General features: G+C 45.1%; 1 protein-coding gene across 5 annotated transcripts in view; it reads left to right on the top strand.

Annotated features, from left to right (window-relative positions):
• The window catches only part of LOC148037409 (uncharacterized), a 162,509-nt gene that overhangs the window by 28,864 nt on the left and 113,740 nt on the right, over positions 1-19,905 (top strand). For 4 of the 5 annotated variants that reach the window (XM_087676321.1, XM_087676323.1, XM_087676322.1 and 1 more), the window contains exon 2: positions 9,743-9,975. The exons of the other annotated variant lie outside the window; for it this stretch is intronic. In XM_087676321.1, the coding sequence (XP_087532447.1) occupies positions 9,743-9,975 (233 nt within the window). The remainder of the gene's footprint in view (positions 1-9,742; positions 9,976-19,905) is intronic. 5 annotated transcript variants of the gene reach the window in all.

Here is a 19,905-nt window from a genome sequence, read left to right as displayed (position 1 = left end):
CAGTAGACAAGGTTGATCTCTCTTGTATGTAGCCTCTCTCTGACAAAGTGATAGTGGATCTCTATGTGTTTCGTGTGTGCATAGAACACTGGGTTCCGTGCCATTGCAGTGGCACTTTAATTGTCAGTAAACAAAGGAGTAGACTCCATGATGGATACATCAAGATCAGCCAATCAACGTCTTAGCCAAACATATTCAACCGTGGTAGTGAAAGTTGCCTTGTATTCAGCTTTACAAGACGATTGGGTAATAGTGGATTGTTTCTTGCTAAGCCAAGAGATGCAAGATGAGCCAAGAAAGAAACAATTTCCACTCACAGAGTGACATGAATTAAAATCACTAGCCCAATTTGTATCATTGTAAGCATGTAGTTGCAGTTGTTCCCCCTTGGCATAAAGTAGTCCAAGAGTCCTAGAACACACTTTCCGACTTGCCAATGTGACATGCATGGGCTGTGCATATATCTACTCAAGGTTGAAACTACAAACTAAATATTTGGCCTTGTGTTGCATAAATAAATGAGACATCCAATTGTTGGAGCATATGTATGGATGTCAAACAAATCATTGTCATCATGCAAGGACAGCTTGAGTCCAGTCTCCATTGGTGTGCTAACTGGCTTGCAATCCTGTAAGCCAAACCTCTCAAGGAGTCTACCGTTATATCTGGATTGTGACAATCCAATGCCTCTAATATCATGAATGAATTGAATACCCAAATAGTAATGCAAAGGCCCCAAATCTGACATTTCAAAAGTTTGATGCAAATTTTTCTTGAATGCTAAAATCTAATCAACATGTGTCCCTATGAGTAGAATATCATCTACCTAAAGACATATGATTAGGAAGGATCCCCCTCTTTGCATACGTAAAGAGTAGATTTTGATGGGCTGTTAATGAGCCCTTGGTTGAGTAAAAAGGCGTCAATTTTTGCATACCAAGCTGCCAAGCTCGTGGAGCTTGCTTTAAACCATACAAAGCCTTTTTCAACTTAGATACCAAGTATTTTTTTTTTTCCAAGAAAAGAGAACTCTATTAATAACACCTCGGAGAGAGTCCCCCTAAGGTAAATACAAAGTACAAGAAACTATGTGAAGAGTAACTAAGTACATCAAAGATACAATGGTTGTGTAAACAACCAATTTGGTGGGCTAAAGTGCCAGACCATCTGATGGGAAGTGTGAAAGAAGGTGTTTGAATCCCAAATCCTTAGGAAAGCCTCTCTTTTCTTCCTCATCCTCTCGGAGCTGCCTTGCAACCTCTCCCATCTCCCACAGAGAGTATGGACTATCTTTGTCCAAATCCTCGATAAAGACTTCCCAGTGGGTATATCCTGAAGATCAATGAGGTGGCTACATCTCGCAGTCCATATGTACCAAGCTATAATGCTGGAAATCAGCTCCCATCTGTGACAATGTCCCTGAGTCCACTGTGTCTGTGAGTAGTTTGGGGTAGGGATCCTGCTCATATGTTGTCCAATGATGAGAAAAGAAATGCTCCCCTGGGTGTCCTCATAGCCGCAAGTTGGACCTCTGTCTATGACCCAAGCTGCAGCCCCCCATGTCGCCACCATGGACTCTATTGTACCATGGAATACTATTCTAAGAGCTCTCCTCCAAATCTCTTGGACTCTAGGACAGTCCGAGAGGCAATGTCTCTATGTCTCCTTTGGCTCACCACATCGCTCGCAAGCCACTGGGTCCTTGCCATATCGAAGCCAAGTGCGAACTGCTAAACTCCTATGGGCTAAAAGCCATAGAAAGAGAGAGAGATCTTCCTGGGCCTGAAACTGTCATGTAGCCGCTGTTGAGAAACCCTTCACCCTTCACCCGCAGTTTGGGTTTCTGGGTTTTGCGTTTAGGGTTTGTAGCCCCAAAAAGGGGCTGCATCCTAGACTAACTATGCCTATTTATAGGCCACTCTCTCATTCATTCCTTACGGCTGATTCATTCATTCCGTCACCTCTTCTCTCTAGCCTCTCCACTACCCTCACACCCCTTCAGGAGGACATTGCGGTTCGTGGTTCGTGGCTGTCTTCATTATCTTCCTTGTGCTACGACACCCTTGTTCCCTTGTATCACATTCACTCCATGATTCGGAACTTCATCATTCCATTCATCAGAGTTTCGCCTCTCTTCTCTTCTCTTCTCCATGTTTTCCGAGTTCACTCTGTGTTCCTCTCCACAAACCCTACTGTCTTGCTGGTACGTCATCTTTTGACATGGTATTAGAGCTGGATCTGCTCACCTAGTAGTGAAGATCCTCCACTCCAGTGAAGGCAAAGACCGGTTATGGGTTCGGCATCCGCTTCTCTTCTTCTTCCGCTACATCAAAATCTTCTTCACACCACCGCTGTGAAAACAATAAATTTCTCCTCCCCTCGGTAGCACAGCAGCGTGTTAGGTAGGTTCCCGGCAAGGACACGTAATGGAAACCTCTGGTCAGACACCGGTGCATTCTCCGATTGCCCCCCAATCAAATACCTTGCGCATCATTCTCCTTGAGAAACAAATCTTAGCCGTCCGTGCTACAAAGCTGGAGTTGAAAGAAACAACATTTTTCGATCAGGTCGTTGGACACTCCCCATTGAGGGCTCAGCTGCGGGATTGGCTCCACTCCACAATGTGCATTGGCATAGCGTAGATTGTGGAGGTAGTCCTCATGGGCCAAGGGATTTTATTGGTTCGACTCACCTCCCCGGATGTAGCTTGTGAGTTAGTGGAGAGCTCGCTCTATGCTTCCACGAAGGGGGTCATCTACATGGTTCCCTAGTATAGCGGCTTTATAGTGGAGACATTCACGCTCCACAACAGATTTCTCAGACACCCAGTCACTCTACTTTTCTACGGACTGGCACTAGAGTACTTCCGGTTAGTGGAGGACTTTGGACGGCTCTTCGGCACAGTTCTTCCTGCTTCTTTGCAAATGCAGTGACAGCTGCAGGAGTCTTGAAGGTACGAGTGGCCGTGAAAGACACAAAGAGTATACCGAAGTTCCTGGATATTGAGGCAAGAGGTCACTCCTTTAGGCAGCAGGTCATTGTGACTGGGAAACCAGGGTCGTGCTTGCGCTGCCACGACTTTGGGCACCAGGCAATAGATTGCATGCGTTTCGGAGCCAAGGCAGCTTCGCCGACAGGCCCGCAGGTGGACGCTGACGGCTTCACACGGGTCCAGAGACGACAGAGAGGGAGACGGCAAGGGGGGTGCAGCTAGCGCCGCAGTTGCAGCCTCGACACAGCAGGGTGCAGGAGGGCGAGCAACACCCCCTTGGCAAAGCACTCCACAATCTGCACGTGTCAGGTGATCCGCCCTAGTCCCACTTTCGCTCTTCCCATAGGAGGTGATGAGCCACATACGCCTACATCCTCCTCGCACCGGCAGTCTTTCCCCTCCCACATAGCCACCAGCTCGTCTGCCCCTGCCGCCCATCACACCTTTCCAAGATAGGCACAACTGTTGCCATGGGAGTTCTTCCGCAATGGCCCATGGTCCTACCTGAGAGTTGCGGAGCATGGAGTGTTTCCACTACCTCTAGAGGTGGGGATCTTCGTGGTTCGCAAGTCAAGGAGGGGCAAGGTCCATCTACTAGCACCACCAGATGGACCAAACTACTCCTTTTTCTTTTAGTCCTCTCACTTAGGGGATTGGACGATGACATAGATAGAGGAGGAGTTGAAGAGTCAGGTGGCGGACCACATTTCCTAGTGGATGGGAGAAGAAGGACTAGCACTGTTTGCACAGTAGTGGCCTGCTTGCATGATGGATATTAACTAATGGGCTGGGGCCGAGGTCCCACACTTGAGCATTATCTTTCGTCCCACAGTGGAGGGCTACGAGGGATGTGATCGAGTGGCCCCTGGCACAGGCGGCCCATTTCTACTAGTGTACGGAGTCACGACTCTCAGCATGGCTGATAGATGCATTGATAGTACCACCTGGAGCATCTATCACCCCTATGGTCCGGTCGAGGGCCACCATGGGGGACTAGAGTTCACCGTGCTGACCTGTGGCAAAGTGTACTTGCATGCCCCATAGTTTCTCATCCTCATCAACAACCTCCACACCGAATAGATGTCTGTTCGGTCAGTCGCAGGTTTCCCCATGAGCTTACACCTTGCATTCTGGAATGTGAATAGTCTCCACTATAGTGGGGCACGTGGTTCCAGGAAGTTGATTGTTCGGCAGGAGCTGCAGGCTGCCCTTGTCGGATGGATCGACATTTTACTTCTATAGGAGCACAAGCTCACTCCCTCCCAGGGCCAGCGGGTAGAGAAGGTACTCTTGGGCAGCTCGCACACTTATTGGGAGCACGCTATAGGTGCCCACGGGAGGAGTAGAGGTGTATGAACCTCTATTGGCCCTAGTCTCACCGCCTGTGTACGAGACTACGGGACGATAGTGGCAGGGAGGATTCTATGGATCAGATTGGATATTGGGGCCTCGTGCCTTGGAGTCCTCAATGTCTATGCCCCTACGGAGGTTAGGGTACGCAGCAGGTTCTGGGTGGAGATTGCGGATGGAATCCTAGAGGTGGATTCCTGGATCGTTGGAGGAGACTTCAAGAACCTGGAGGCTTTGCAGGACTAGCAGGGCAGAGGCAGAAACTATCAGGGCATGGCCAAGGAGGAGCAAGAGGCATGGGAGGTATTTCTATTGGCAGTAGGTGCACGTGATGCCTGGAGAGACCTTGCCTTCCACAAGAGGGAGAGGTTGCTAGACCTCTCTTGGGGATATAGGTGGCTAGGTGGAGTCTTGCTGGAGCGGTTGAACAGGTTTTATGTGGGAGAGTGGGGAGGCTCTCGTTGAGGCCAGATTGGGCAGTTTGCGGGCACCATGTTGTCCGATCATTGCCCGGTTCTCCTGACACTAGATCCCCCAGCATTTGCCCTAGACACTCGATCCTGTAGGATCCCTGACTCGATCTATAGGAGGGAGGAGGTGACTAGACAGATAGAGCAGCTTTGGACTAGGGAGTGGGGCAGGAGGGACCGGATCAGGGAGGACGTTGTAGAGGTCCTAGTCGAGTCGAGTAGAATCTGCCAAGAGGCAGCCATTCAGGCCAGGCAGCATAGCTGGGAGGAGGAGAGAGTGCTCCGGCAGGACCTTGCAGCCACACAGAGATTACTACAGGAGGCACCAGGGGACCCCACCCTCCACGCACAGGAGGTGCGAGCGAGCGTGAGCAGCCATTGCTGGCCTAGAGGACATGCGCTCTGAGTTCTCTTTCGGCACCTCAACAACTTTTTGGGCATGGAAGCAGGACACGATGTGCAGGGAGTTTTTCCAAGTGCATCGGCCTTGCACCTCAAGAGAGCAGACACGTAGCCTTCGAGATCAGTATGGGAGGACTCGTTCTAGCCCAGACAAGGTGATGGAGATTGCCACTGATTACTACAGACATCTTTTCCAGTAGGAGACAGCCTCAGCTAGAGGACAACGATGTAGGCAGCAGGTCTGGGATCACATCCCATCCCTTGTCACAGAGGAGATGGGACGGCTCCATACACAGGATGGGTAGAAATGCCTGGGAGAGGATGGCCTCTCTAAAGCATTCTTTACTACCTACAGGGAAGGGGTGAAGGACCCCCTATTGATGGCCTTCCAAGAGATTTTCACTTCAGGACAAATGCCAGGGAGCCTTTCGGCAGGCCTTATCAGTCTTCTCTCCAAAGGGGGAGACCGATTGGAGCTTTCCCAGTGGAGACCGATCACCTTATTGTCAGTGGCCTATAAGGCACTAGCAAAGATGATTGGTAGGTGACTATGCCCCATGCTGCTAGACATCATCCATGACACACATATAGGCTTTGTCCAGGATAAGAGTATCTTAGACAATGTATTCACCTTCTTTGAGGCGACAGAGTGGGCTCAACACAATGGGTAGAGATTGGCCGTACTACTCTTGGATTTCGAGAAAGCTTATGATAGGGTGGACTAGGATTTCCTAGAGGGCACCATGGTGAGGTTGGGTTTCTCCCAGGCGTGGATTCGTGGGGTCACCGCACTTTACAGATCGGCCACCAGTAGGGTTCTCATAGGTGGTAGGCGAGGGGAGGAGTTTCAGCTGGAGAGATCGGTCCGGGAGGGCTGCCCCTTGGCCCCGTACCTGTTCCTACTTTTTGCAGAGGCGATGTCTCACTTGCTCAGGTCCCATGTGAGCGGATTGCGTAGCCTCCGACTTCTCGTGAGAGAGGAGACTGAGTTGCTAGACTCAGAGTATGCAGATGATACGACACTCTACATAGAGGATAATGAGTTGACGCTGGAGAGAGTGAGGCTAGCTCTTGAGGTGTTCTGTTCTGCAGCGGGAGTGAAAATCAACTGGCGAAAGTTGGTTGGTTTCCTCACAGACCCGGACTCTAGCATGGAGTGGGGCATCCACCTAGGATTTAGATGGTAAGCAGAGGGCAGACCGTCTGGTACCTAGGGTTCCAGGTGGGACTCGACATCACTTCCGCCCTAAGTTTCTTCCAGTCCTCGATTCTATTCGGAGGAAGCTGACCTACTGGAGATGGCTCGCCTCTCACTAGCCGGCCAAGCCCTGGTGGTTAACTAGGTCCTCCTAACAACAGCCTAGTACATCGCCTTGTGTTGGTGCTTCTCATCCTGTGTAGTGCAGCTTCGCCGCCTACTGCAGAACTTCCTTTGGTTTGGGTCAGACGGCTCCAGGGGTTCTTAGGCCAAGGTGGCGTGGGCGACCATCATATGGCATCGGTCAAAGGGAGGGCTTGGGATCATAGACCGAGAGTTTCAGAGTATGGCCCTCTTGGGCAAGCTAGTTGTCCGCGGCCCCACACCAGGAGGGCAGACCTAGAAGGTCCTATTGTAGGAGGGTCTTTAGGATTGTAGACCGAGACATGGCGGTGAGTGGAGGCCGTCCCTGAGATGGATCTTCACGTTAGTCCAGATCACCTTTCCTATGCAGCTTACTCCGCGTGTGGCAAGGCCTCCGTAAGTCCCTAATCCAGAGCCCCCAAGGTTGCCAGGAGGAGATAGACCGTTAGCTAGTGATCTGGAACCCCAAGTCAAAGATCGCAAAGGGGCACAGATTGGCGAGCGCCCCCACATCCAGTGGGCTGGGTGGGAGGCCGGCCTGGCTCGTACCATCAGGACATGGCGGGAGGTGTACAGGGTGGCGGACGAGGAGGTGTTGCAGCGAGTATGAGGCTGCCAGAGAGGAGTGGAGTTGATGCAAAGGGAGATAGACACAACAATACCTCCGGAGTGGCTTTCTTCTCCGATATAAGTGCCGATAGAGCCCGGGGAGGTATGGGCCGCCAGGTCTTCACCAGGAGGCATCCCCCTACAGGTAGTAGGTAGAGTGGGTGGCACCTCGCAAGGGACTTTCTTCACCGTTCAGGAGAGGGGGCGTTTGGCCCTTGACAGATGGCAGCAGGATGAGGGGATAGCTGCCCTTTCGTGGAGGAGGATTCGGGTGGTGGGCCTTCAGGGAAAGACATGGCGACTGGACCCGTTTTCTGGAAGGAGCTCAGGGAGTGGCGCCTTTGGATCTGGGAGGATAGACCACTTGATGAGCTGGAGTGGGATTAAGGAGAGTGGCTATGGCCGACCACTGCAGTTGTCAAGAAGCCACCGAGGTTCTTGGAGTACACTGCAGGATTGGCAGACGTACTGATGCAGAAGGATATGGATTGGGCCCCGTATGTAGCAAGCACTGGGCGGAGCACAGCATCATGGAGCCGTTCCGATGGACCTTCTGGCGCCGCCTATGGGATAGCTGGAGGCCAGGAGGGTATTGTATTTCTTATGGCTGGTGGCACATGGAGGCTTGGCGGTGGGAAGTTGGCTTGCCCAGATGCAGGAGGGAGGTTGTAAGCGTTGCCCATAGCAGCCTCTGGAAACCCCAAAGCACTCCCTTTGGTCGTGTGAGGAGGCGTAACTTGTGTGGAGAGGAGCATGCTGCATCCTTCGCTGTACAACACCCAGCCTTGGATGTATCTCATGGGGAGCTTGCTGTTGGCAGGCAGTCAGCCAGGGCCGTCACCTTCTGTATGAGGCCAGGATGTAGGACATGATATTCATCATTGAGCCAGGGTTGTGTGCAGTGGTCGGTTTGGAGGCTCTACCCATCCGCCAGGTACTGGAGCCCATAGCAAACCGCTTTGAGGTATGGGAGATCATAGGGAGTCTTACTGGATGGCATATTTGGAAGGTGTGGTGTCAGGAGACTTTCGGCGGAGAGAGACTTTCAGCACAGGCGACCTTAGCAGAGCTTTGGACCTCCATCATTCACTCCCTCCACGACCGTTGGGATCAGGTGCAGGGCGAGTCCAAGGCTCGTCAGGAGCTCCGTTGTCATTTCATGCATAGCTGGGGCGGCCAAGACCTATTTTTCGTTATGCAGGCAGGCAGCCCTAGATGTTGATACACCCCCCCTCCATGGCTTCTTGCCCACATCCCCCCCCAGACCGCCTTGAGAGGCTTGTATACATGATGTATTTGTGTTTCTGCATCAGCTCTAGCTAGTTTGTTGAGTATGAGCACTCCGTTGTAATCAGTTTCTTTTGAGCAATATAATCAGCCACATTTTATTTGCAAAAAAGAAAGAAAGAAAAAAAAACATCCATACAATTTGCGGGAGATGGGAGAGGTTGTAAGGAGGCTCAGAGCGGACGAGGCAGAGAGATACTTTCTTGTAGGCCTGGGATTCTGAAACTTCTTTGACATAGTCTAGCATTATTGTGCACTAGCTTTGTTACACAAAACCATTGCATTTATGATGTGCTCAGCTACTTTTTACATGGTTCTCTGTACTTTGTATACTACCTAAGGGGGACCTTTTCCAAGATGTCATTAGAAGAATTTTCTGTTTTTTGAAACTAGAATCTTCTTTTTTTTATTCTTCGAAAACAAAAAATAAGAAACTTCAAAGAGGTGATGAAAATGTATTTGCAAACCTGATGTTCTGAAAAAAATTGAAATTGTGTTTATAGATCAGCTGTTCCAAAAAACAGCTGTAAAAGAAGAAAAATCTGATGATGAAGAGGTAGATGATAATTTCTTCGCACTTGCTACATCTGTAGGAAAATGTTTTCAGAAATTTCCTAAAAAACAACTCTGTAGGAAACTTGTGGAAAGCTTGTTTTCTATCCTGACATTTCCTAAACTCCTTTTTACTATGAATAGAAAACGCACAAGAACGTGAGCAAAATCAGAAGGCACATTACACAATGTTGCACAAGAAATTAAAGTGACAATAATGGGGCTTGTGTTAGCTGTTGCAAACATTGCATCAACGAGGGTACAAAGATGATCACAATTGAGGAAATCCTGAAAAATGCGGACATTGGTCAGGTGATCAAACTCTGTCAAGCCACTCATAGAAAGTGTTGCCTTAGTTTTGAGCCAGCTCACATGTGGAGGTGCCCTAGAAACCCTAATAACAACATCATTGCAACCCAAGTGCTAGTGGGTGCATGTATCGCAACTACTTGGAATTGGATGCCAAATGACTCTCAAGATGCACAAGGAAGACATTCAACAAGGCTTGGAACTACGGTGTGGGAAACTTCATCAAGTGCCTCCCTTGAGTTTAGAGTTTCATATCCTTTATGAGATTTAATAATGTTAGGGTGATTTGTATAACAATCTAAGGGTCTTTTTGACACCTAACTGTTTCATGAAATAGTTGTTATTTTTCAAAGTAGAGATCATAGAGGTGTATGTAGCCATTATATGTTTTTGAAGTTATGATACCGATACCCGTTTTTGTTCTTTTAGTGTTGGAAGCATATTGGAAAGGTTCATGGTGGGATGTTGAGCTCTTGTTTGTTGGAGGAGAGAACTTGTTTGTACAGTTTTTGGGATATGGGGAGAAAAACATTGAACCAAGATTTGTAAGACTCCGAAGCAGGAGAGCTTATGACAGTGAATGCAAAAACTTCTTGAAGCCAAATGTGAACGTCTCTGTTTATGGATTGCATCCACATGCCTCAGATGCTCATGCAAGTCCTGTAAGTCAGTCTTTTCCAGGCAACATGCCTCAGATACTCATGCAAGTCCTGTCAGTCAGTCTTTTCCAGGAAATGTATTCATGTTTATTGTCGAAGGGCGTTTTATTTTCTTCATTTCAACTGCATGCCTCGAGGTGTGCTGTTCTATGTAGCTGGCATTGTTTTGAAGACTGTTCTTTTGTGATTATGGCATGATGATGTCACCTGAACTAGAGTGTATCACATGTTTTGTCAGCTCTTCAACTTCTGCCTTTATACACAACTTGGCTAGGATCTCCCTGTCAATTATGTAAGCAGAGGAGGTTTCAAATGAGATGATTCTAGCTGGACATCAATAGATTTGCTTAAGCCTGAAATAAGTAAAATAAGTAGAGATACATTTTTTCCAACTTGTTGCTGCTCTTTCATCTCTTTCTTAAACTAGGCAAGAAAATAATCAGATAGAAAAACAAGAATGTTATTTTGCATAGGAAAGGATGAAGGTATGAAGATGCAAAACCATTTAAGTTTTCACATAGCATGACCAAACGACAGAAATATCAGGGGTGAACCAGTTTTTTTGTAGCTTTTGGCAAGTGAATCCCTCAAATAAAACCTGCATTTCATAGGGCACAGACTGAACAGCATAGGTGATTAAGGAACATCAAGATAGCTTGGGATCAGTGAAAGGAGGAATGGGCAATGCAGGATGCATGCATGCCACCCCCACAAAAAATAAATACCGTGCACTAATGTTTTGAGCATTATGGATGATTGTTGCACACAATTATCTTCAACAATCTGGGATCTAACAGTGGAACGGAAGAGGGAGATCTCTGATTCTGAAGAACTTGCCTTGAAAGGAGTGTCTTCAATTCTGGATCAATAGATTGAAAAAGAAAAATACAGTGATAGATGAAAGAAATGTTGCAGGTTAATGGGTTGAAAGTGTGAGTCTGTAAAGATTTAGACATGAATGTTGTATTCCAGATTTGGAGATAAACTTTTGATTGAGAGTTGGAAACATGGGTGCCTGAACAAAAAGCCCAGACTTAACTCTGAAAGAGCACAAGATATTATGTGCTGTTTTTGAGATACTACAGTGCTTGATTTGCCTGAAAAACAGAGTAAATAGATGTCCTGCATGAACATAGATTGCAGTTAAGTGTTGATATATGAGGATGGGTGCTACAATGCTTCTATGCACCACTGATGTACATAGCATAAGAACATAGGAACATGCTTTACTAGGGTTTACTATGGATGCACTAGCTTTGAAAGGGTTGACTATGGATGCACTAGCTTTGAAAGGGTTGACTATGGATGCAATAGCATTTCAAACTTTACTTTGTGGTTTCACACAAGTCACTTCAAGAGGTTACTTAGGATATTTTAGCCTTTTGGTAGAAATTTTGCATTTCTTTAGATGCTTTTCTAGATTGGACCACATAGATGCTTTTTTGCTTGGACCACTGTCTCTTTGGACTTTTTGTGGTTGAAGAGAGATTTTGTACCAGAGATTTTTGGTGTCTGAACTCAGATATAGAAAGAAAACAAAGATCCTATCAACAACACCTTGGAGAAAAATCCCTTGAGGTAAAATATGAAGGTCTCTCTAAAGAGTAGCTGAGTACATCATTGATACAATGGCTGTGTAAACAACCAATCTGGTGGGTTATAATGCCAAACCATTTAAGTGGCTTGGACCTAAGTTAAAAGAAGGTGCTAGGATCCTAGGTCCACTTGAAGGCATCTCTCCTCCTCATCCTTTAAGAACCATCCTAGCTTCTCCCAAACTCCCTTAGAGAGTGGATAATCTTTGTATAGATCCTCAAGAGTCTTTGCAGTGGTGATGTCACGAAGATCTATAGTGTGGCTACATCTCATAGTTCAGATGTACTAGGTGATAATACTAGCAATCAGCTCCCATTTGTAACAGTGTCCTTTGAGTCCATTGTGCCTGCGAGTAATTTGAAATGCGGATCCTACTTAGATGTTAGTCAATGACAAGAAGGGACTCATTCTCCTGCAAGTGCTCATATGCATAAGCTTGTCCTCTATTTGTGACCCAAGCTACAGTCCAACAAGCTGCAATCATGATCTTTGTGATGCCATAGAAGACCATCCTAAAGGCTCTCCTCCACACCTACTGAGCTTTGGGGCAATCCTAGAGGTGGTGGCTCTACATCTCCTTTGGCTCACCACACCTCACACATGCCACTTGGAACCTACCGTATCCAAGCCATGTGCCAACTACTTAGCTCCTAGGAGCTACTAGCCATAGGAAGAGGAATCTTCTTAGGTTTGAAGTTGTGATCCAACCTCCTCCAAAAGTCTAACCCAAAATGGTTTGAGATGCTATGTCTATACCAATGAGAAGTAGCTACTGACTATGCTCTGATCTTGTTACTCATATGAATCCCCCCAAGCCTTGTGGTGTAGCTAAAGAGGGCCACATCACATGGCCTATCAAGGAATGGATCCCTCCAAATCCATTCTCTTGGATCCCACTGTAACATCTAAGGGGGCCTTCTCTCATAAGTCCAATGTCTCCACTTGTCTATCAAGTAAGCGGCTGGGCTTGGGTTGATGTACCATTTCTTATAATGTGCCACTACCTCAATACTCTACATAAAGCATCATGTTAGTGTTGTCTGGTTCAAATCCTCTCTTTGAAGGCAACTATACTCCATTATGAAAGTGAAAGTCTTGTCCCTACTGTTGGGGGTAAAGGCGCTTGTGCCTAGCTGCCCGTGTATTATTACACTAATAGTATCCACACACTTGTATACTCCAGGTGGTGGGTACCCATAAGTGTCACTTCATTCTTTACTATTTTAGTGACATTTGAAAAAGGGGGGCCGGTCACACATTGTGACTATTGGAGTTTCTCTAGGAGCTTCCACATCTTCTCTCTTTTTTTTTGTGAAGATAATTGAATCAAGTAGTAAATATTTACATCAGACCATTAGGTCAGCATTGAAAATAACAGACATGAAGGAAAGTCTACACAGACTCTAACATAGAAATGTCACATTGAAAGAGCAGCTGGAGTGGAGTGAACAGTATCCAGCCAGGAAGCAGCAATGTCAGGAAGAACCAGATCGGCAGACACCATAGAGGAGATTTCCCACAACACTAAACCCCAGATTCGGGCCATATGACCATGAATGCCAGATACCGAATAAAAAATGAAGGCATTCCGAGTACGCCAAATATGCCACAAGGCTGTCCATCTAAGGAAATGGAAAAGGGAGGGGTAATCTGAACTCAAAGAGGTCATGGAGGTCATCTTTCCCATAATCCACGAACGAGGTGATATCCGTTGCTAGGTCAACGAGAGCCACACACGGGAAACAAAATTCCAAATCTGTCTTGCAATGGGGGAGGAGACAAAAAGATGAAGCACTGTCTCAAATGTGGCTTCTCTCTCTCTCTCTCTCTCTTTTTTTTTTCGTAAATCTCTCTCTCTCTCTCTCTCTCTCTCCCTCCTATCATAGCTCTTGATTCTGCTTGCATACTTCCATTGTGGGGCCACTCAACTGGAATGAGAGCCAACCATCTGAGGAGCTTCTTCATCCTTTGCTTCAGGCTAGATTCAAAGCTTCAACTCAAGGTCTCATGGTAGCCATTGTTTCTTTCTATTGAGGTATGCATTGAGTCTTTCCTTCTTTTGGCTTGTTCCAGCTTGCTCCGTGCTTGGTGAGGAGCTTCCCAAGGCTTAGCTGAGCCTTGTTGAGTGCCTATTGAGCTGAGGAGCAGCCATTTTATCCATTTTGAGTGAATATAGAGCATGTTGTAGAAGTCGTGGATAGCTATGGTAGCTTAACAGCACTATCGTATTTTGGCCATAACCTTTGCATATGGTATTGGATTTAGGCATTCTATAGCTAGAAATGAAGAGTACGAGGAGAGCTACAAATTTGGGCACTTATAGAGTCGATTTTGTGCAGTTTTCTGTTCTCTATTTCACACAGAACAGAACAATTTTGGTTTGGACAGCAAATAGTAAATTCTATAATGCATGTTTGATGCTTCGGGGATGCTATTTTGGTGCCTGGATGGTATGGTTATGCTTTTGGGATTGATTTGAGTTTGAAATAGCTCAACTTTCATTGTCATTTCAATGCTCTAATAATAGGGCAACAAGCATTTATCGGTAAAAAGCTTATGCCTAATGCTCATTGATGCTTTATGGGACACTCAGTGGATATATTGCTATTTCGATTTGTTGTATACTTTCTGATATGCTATGGCATGCTTTTGAGCTGAGATTTAAGCTCTGTTACATTGATATTGGCTGTGGTTACATACCTTGGTTACTTCAATGGCTTATGCAGTTATAGGCTTGAAGAATCTATTGGGTTTTATGCTCCTGGCTTATGCTTCATGTATCTTGGATACTCGTATGTCATTCACATGATGCTTGAGCTTTGCTTGCTCATTTGGCATTTGACTTTTGCTTTAGTGGGACCTACTCAGCTTTGTGTATTGAGCCACATTGGCACTTGGATGTACTATAGAGCATTTGGTTTATGTAGTTGAGCTTGAGTTTATCACAATGAGACAATGGGACTCATTGTGACATGTATATACTCTCTTGATATTTATTGAATACAGTTATCCTATCATGGGTTGATTTGATTTCTTGGCTTGGACTTGGTACTTATGTTTGTTAGGGTGTTGTTAATAGTATTTATATGCTTTTGGGTTATATATTGAGCTTTTAATTAGTGGGTTATGCATGTGTTAGTTCTCTTCATTTACCTTTGAGACCTACCCTATGCATGATATCTATGCCTATTGCATGCATGGTTTCTAACACATTGCAGTGTGACAGCCTTCAATGCCGGTTGTTCCTAACTTCTTCTTGGTTGCTCATAGCTGGTTGTTGGTATACTGTTGCAATTTATAACAGTAGCGTATTGTTTCAGATTTATGCATTCCAATTTGAGGACAGTCACTTGGACTTGACAATCTTTTGCTTATAGTTGTGGATAGCTCATTACTTTGGCAATATCTCGTCTCCTGTTTGATTTAGCAGTGGCTTTGGGGCTGATTTCTAGGATATTACAGCAGCTTGTCTTGCCCTTTTGTGTACTTGCTTGGTCTCATTATGGCTAGTGGTTCTCGGGAGAGTGCTATATTCGATATTGAGAAATTGGATGGGACTAATTACAGCTATTGGAAGACCTAGATGTGGCATGTTTTAGTGCAAAAATTGTAGGTTAGACCACTAAAAAATGGGAGTGCCAAACTGGAAAACATTGTGGCCTAGGATTGGGATGAGCTACCTTTGCATGAAGGGACTTGTATTTTTGCATACTTGAATGAGTTTCACTCCGTCATCAGTCATTTAGCTTCATAGGAGATTGAGTTCAAGGATACTTTGCATCTTTTATTTCTGCTTGGTACTCTCCTTGAGTCATGGGACACTTTTTGTATGGCTCTTTGTGCTAAGGATGGGTTGAAATTGCAAGATGTTGAGAGTGCTCTCTTGATAGAAGAGGTGAACATAAAGAATGTGGATGCTTCCTGTACGTCACATGCATTGACTATGAGAGGCCGACAGGATGGAAATGGCAATGGTAGAGACTCTAATAGGTCTCAATCTAGGACACGTGAACAATCTCGCAATAAATCTTGTGGCTGTAAGTTCGATCTTACTTGTCATTATTGCAAGAAAGCAGTTCATATTTGGCCAGAGTGCCATAAAATGTGCAAAGTCAAGCACAAGAAAAAGAGAAATGGTAAAGTGTAGGACAAGAATGATGATCGCAACATTATGTCTCTAGTGTCAAGATTGAGGAGATTAATGTAGTGCAACTTGATATATCTGATAGTCTTAACTTGGCAGCTTCTTCTTTGGATGCTTCACAGTTGACTGAGGATATACTCAGTGTTGGTTGATAGATTTACGAGCTTCCTTTCATATGACCTCTCATAGAGAGTGGTTTTACTCCTCTCGCAGTATGACTGGATCTGTCCGTTTACTTGGCATTGGAGATGGTATTAGTGATGTCCAGTTGCATTTTGGTTCAGAAAGTATACTTACTCTTCATGATGTACGTCATGTATCGGCTCTCATGAAGAGCCTTACCTTTGCTAGCACCTTGGATGATGCATCGCATTGGAGATGGTATTGGTGATGTCGCTATGTTTTGGTTCAGACAGCACGTTCACTCTTCATGATGTACGTCATGTGCCGGTTCTCACGAAGAACCTTATCTTTGTTGGCACCTTGGATGGTGCAGGTTATGTTATCTCTTTTGGTGATTCCTCATGGAAGATTACGTGTGGGAATCTTATTGTTGCACGTGGTGCTAAGTCTAGTACCCTTTATCTTTTGCTTGTATCTGAATCAATTGACTATGTTTTGGCTGTGGTTGTAGTTTCACATGTATCTCTTTGGCATCATCACCTTGGGCACATGTCTTTGAAAGGAATGAAAATGCTTACCAGTTTGCAGTATCTTCTATCCCTAGACTATAAGTGTTCTCTCTCTCCCCCTTCCTTCTCTCTCTCCCCCTCCCTTCTCTCTTCAACTCTCTCTCTCTCTCTCTCTGTCTTTCAAAAAGTTACAGAATAACAAGATTTCAAGGTTTAGGGTGGCTCTAGGCCATCATATATAAATGAGTTACAATGGAATCAACAAATATAAAAGGACAAGCATGCAAGAGGCACCGTGGGACTGGACGACGCACAGGATCAAGAGTGTTGATGAGATTTGGCTACATGGGCCTAGGCTTTCACTACCAATGTCTCCAATACACCATCTTCAAAGAAGTCTCCTAGCACTGTAAAAGGATTGGACCGCAGAGGGTCAACCCATGAGGAGGAAGGTCCATTTGTAGGGTGGGAGGTAGAACTTGGGTACTTGTGATCCCACGGATCTATGTGTGTGTATGTCTGTGTGCCACTCTCTACCACCCCTGCCCAATCTTGCCATCTCTCTCTTTTATCTGTGTGGGATGGGGCTTGTGTGTTTGTCACAACTCTATAGAAACAGAATTTGTATCCTTTTTCATTAATTTGTCTATATAATGATTTATTAAATTTATTTCCTTTGCACTAATTAGATATAAAGAAAAGTGCATTGGAGCTGGCCACTGATGAGTGGTCACAGGTTATGGTGGACCCACACGGTGGGTTAGAGAAAAGATAGTTCACACTTCCACCTATATGACCCGATTGGGCGCCTGTGACTAGAACTCACGCATATCAGGGTTAGACTCGCACACAGAAAGAATTGATGCCTTGAAGTGTGGGCTAGATCCACCAGAACAGACAGTTACAATCAACAAGATGGCATGATCATGAAATGCTTGTATAATGTGCATGTGTGGGCTGAAAGCTTGAAATGCACATTTCTTTGCATAGGAAAGTCACATGAAGATTCGGATACCATTTTTGCGATGTACACGGAAAAAGCTTTCATATGATACCCATATTGGGGGGGTCCCTAAATTCTAGGAGATCCCTAAATTTTAGGAGGTTCCTAAATTTTAGGAGCCTCGAATTAGCCTAAAAATGCTAGTCCTAAAAAATAGGGATGTCATTCTAAAAATAGTAAGTTCTGTACTCTGACTGTGCTTACTAAATTTGGTTGTTTCTATTCTTGACAGTATTCAACCCAAAAAGGAAGGCCATAGAGAAGAGACAAGTGTCAAGACACTTGTCACACAAGTTTCCAAGTGTCCCACCACTTGTCACATCTCATGACATGTGGCTGGACACTTGTCTTGTGCTACTCCACTTTCCCCTTTTGTACTAGCTTTCCCCTCTCCTATAAATAAGAGCTCGTTTTTCTTCATTCAACATCATTTTTCTTTGCTGTAAACTCATGTACAACACCCACAGATAGCTAGAAACTGGCCCTATCCATCCCCATCATCATCCCCCACTTCTCCATTATCAAATTCCTCCATATTCCCTCTTCTATCACTGTTGTTTTACAAGATAGCAAGCCTGTAAATTCATTACAGCACCTCCTTCTTGAGCTCTTTCTTCCATTTTAGCTACAAGAAGCAAGCTCTATCCATGTACTGCTGATCAACGATGGAGAAAGGCTGAATTCCTCTTTTTCTTCTCTCATACTGTAAAGAAATCAGTTCTTATCATTGCATAATAGATAATGCATGTGTGTTTGTACATCTTTGCATGATCTTGTGAGAGTGAGAATTACTTCTTCTCACTCTCAGGTTGATTGTAACTGAGCTCTTCCCTAAGGGACTTGGGTTGAGCAGAAATACATTCCTTCGGGGGGGGGTTGCCCATCTTCAACCCTCAATCTTGTCTCCATTACTTTTACATTTTCATGGCTGTAATTTTGTGAGTAATTTTCATTTTCAGCTTTAAGTGTTCATTCTCTTTTATATTAAATCTTGAAAACAAGCAAATATCATAATTGTTAAGCATACTACGTTGTTCGGGGCGTTTACAGTGGTATCAGAGCTTTGGCTCGGTCCTCACCCCCAACACTGGTAGTGCTTACAACTATAAGTTTGTTTGTTTTCAGCCCTTGCATTGAGTGCTTGAGCATATTTTTTTTCTTTTTCTCAATGGATCAATCGAGTGCTATCCTTCAAGCCATTCAAAGTCTTAGAGAGGAGAATCAGCAAATTCGTGAGCAACTTCTCAAATTAGAAAAAGTTGAGAATCCCAAAGAATTCAAGGAAAGAAGCCCATCTACTTCAAGGAGACAAAGCCATACCAATGAAAGGAGCCGATCAAGAAGTCCAACTACTTCTAAGAGGCAGCCCCATTCTACTTCAAGACAAAGAAAGAGATCGCATCGAAGCTCATCCTCTTCTTCAAAGTCATCTGGCGCCTATTCTGATGGATCCTCTTCTAGTAATGAAGAGTCTCACCCTTCTCGTGGAAGACCTCATCATCGTCAAAGGCGTCGACATTCTTCACCCTCGTCTCCATCTTTATCCCCATCAAGCACTTCATCATCTTCAACCTCAAGATCCGAGCATGGACGAAGGCATAAGAAGAAGAAGAAGACTAAGTCACTATCTCAACTTGAAAAGAAGATCAAGTTCAGTATGTATGATGGTTCCCGAAATCCTGATCTTCTTCTGAAGTTTATTCGTCAATTTCAAATTTTGTATGGTCGTGACAAGTATAAAGAAAAAGAAAAGATTAAGTTTGCAGCTTTACATTTAACCGACTTAGCCCATACTTGGTGGACGGGGTTGGAATATGATCATGCTGCCCCAAAATCATGGCGGTCCTTTGTTCGCCTGATACAAAGCCAATTTCTTCCTGTTCATTTCAAAAGAGATGTAAAAATGGAATGGGATCGGCTTTGGCAAAGGAAAAATGAGTCACTTGGTGACTATACCAAGAGATTTTGGGAGCTACTTTTGAAGGTCCAACATTTCAAGAAGATCAGCAGTTCGGAAAAGCTTAGGAAGTTTCAAGGAGGTTTGCATTTTAAACTTCGTACTGCTCTTAATCATTATCATTGTTCTAGTCTCAGGGAACTCATTGACCATGCTGAGACATGGGAAATGGAGCACAATGGCAACAAATCATTCCAAAAGAATGATAAGAAGAGAGTAGCTGATGATGAGGAGTATTCAGCCCCAAATGAAGGACAAAAACAGTGGCAAAAGCAGCCACCATCAAATCAAAAGAAGATGAAGCCCTATGCACCTCCTAATGCTCCTCAATTTCGCTCCAATCTATACCCACAAGCAAAGCAATTTTTTGAAGAAGAAAAGCAACGCTTCATGAAAGAAGGGAAGTGCTTTAAATGTGGACAAACAGGCCACATAGCGAAGCAATGTCCAAACAAGGGACAAAGCAAGGTTTCTGACAACAAGCCTAAGTCGCCAGTGAAAATCAATGCTATCAGTGATGTAGTTGCAAACACAACTCACACTCCAGAGACGCGCAAATTATTAAAAGCTTGGGGACAGTTGCAAGGTAAGCAAGCACTAT

Source organism: Lygodium microphyllum, chromosome 4 (genome assembly GCF_053477565.2).
Source record: "Lygodium microphyllum isolate KBCC chromosome 4, Lygodium_microphyllum_v1.1.10, whole genome shotgun sequence".
In the NCBI taxonomy this organism is placed as follows: domain Eukaryota; kingdom Viridiplantae; phylum Streptophyta; class Polypodiopsida; order Schizaeales; family Lygodiaceae; genus Lygodium; species Lygodium microphyllum.
The sequence above is the reverse complement of the archived record's forward strand: the minus strand, read 5'-3'. Positions and strand labels throughout refer to the sequence as shown.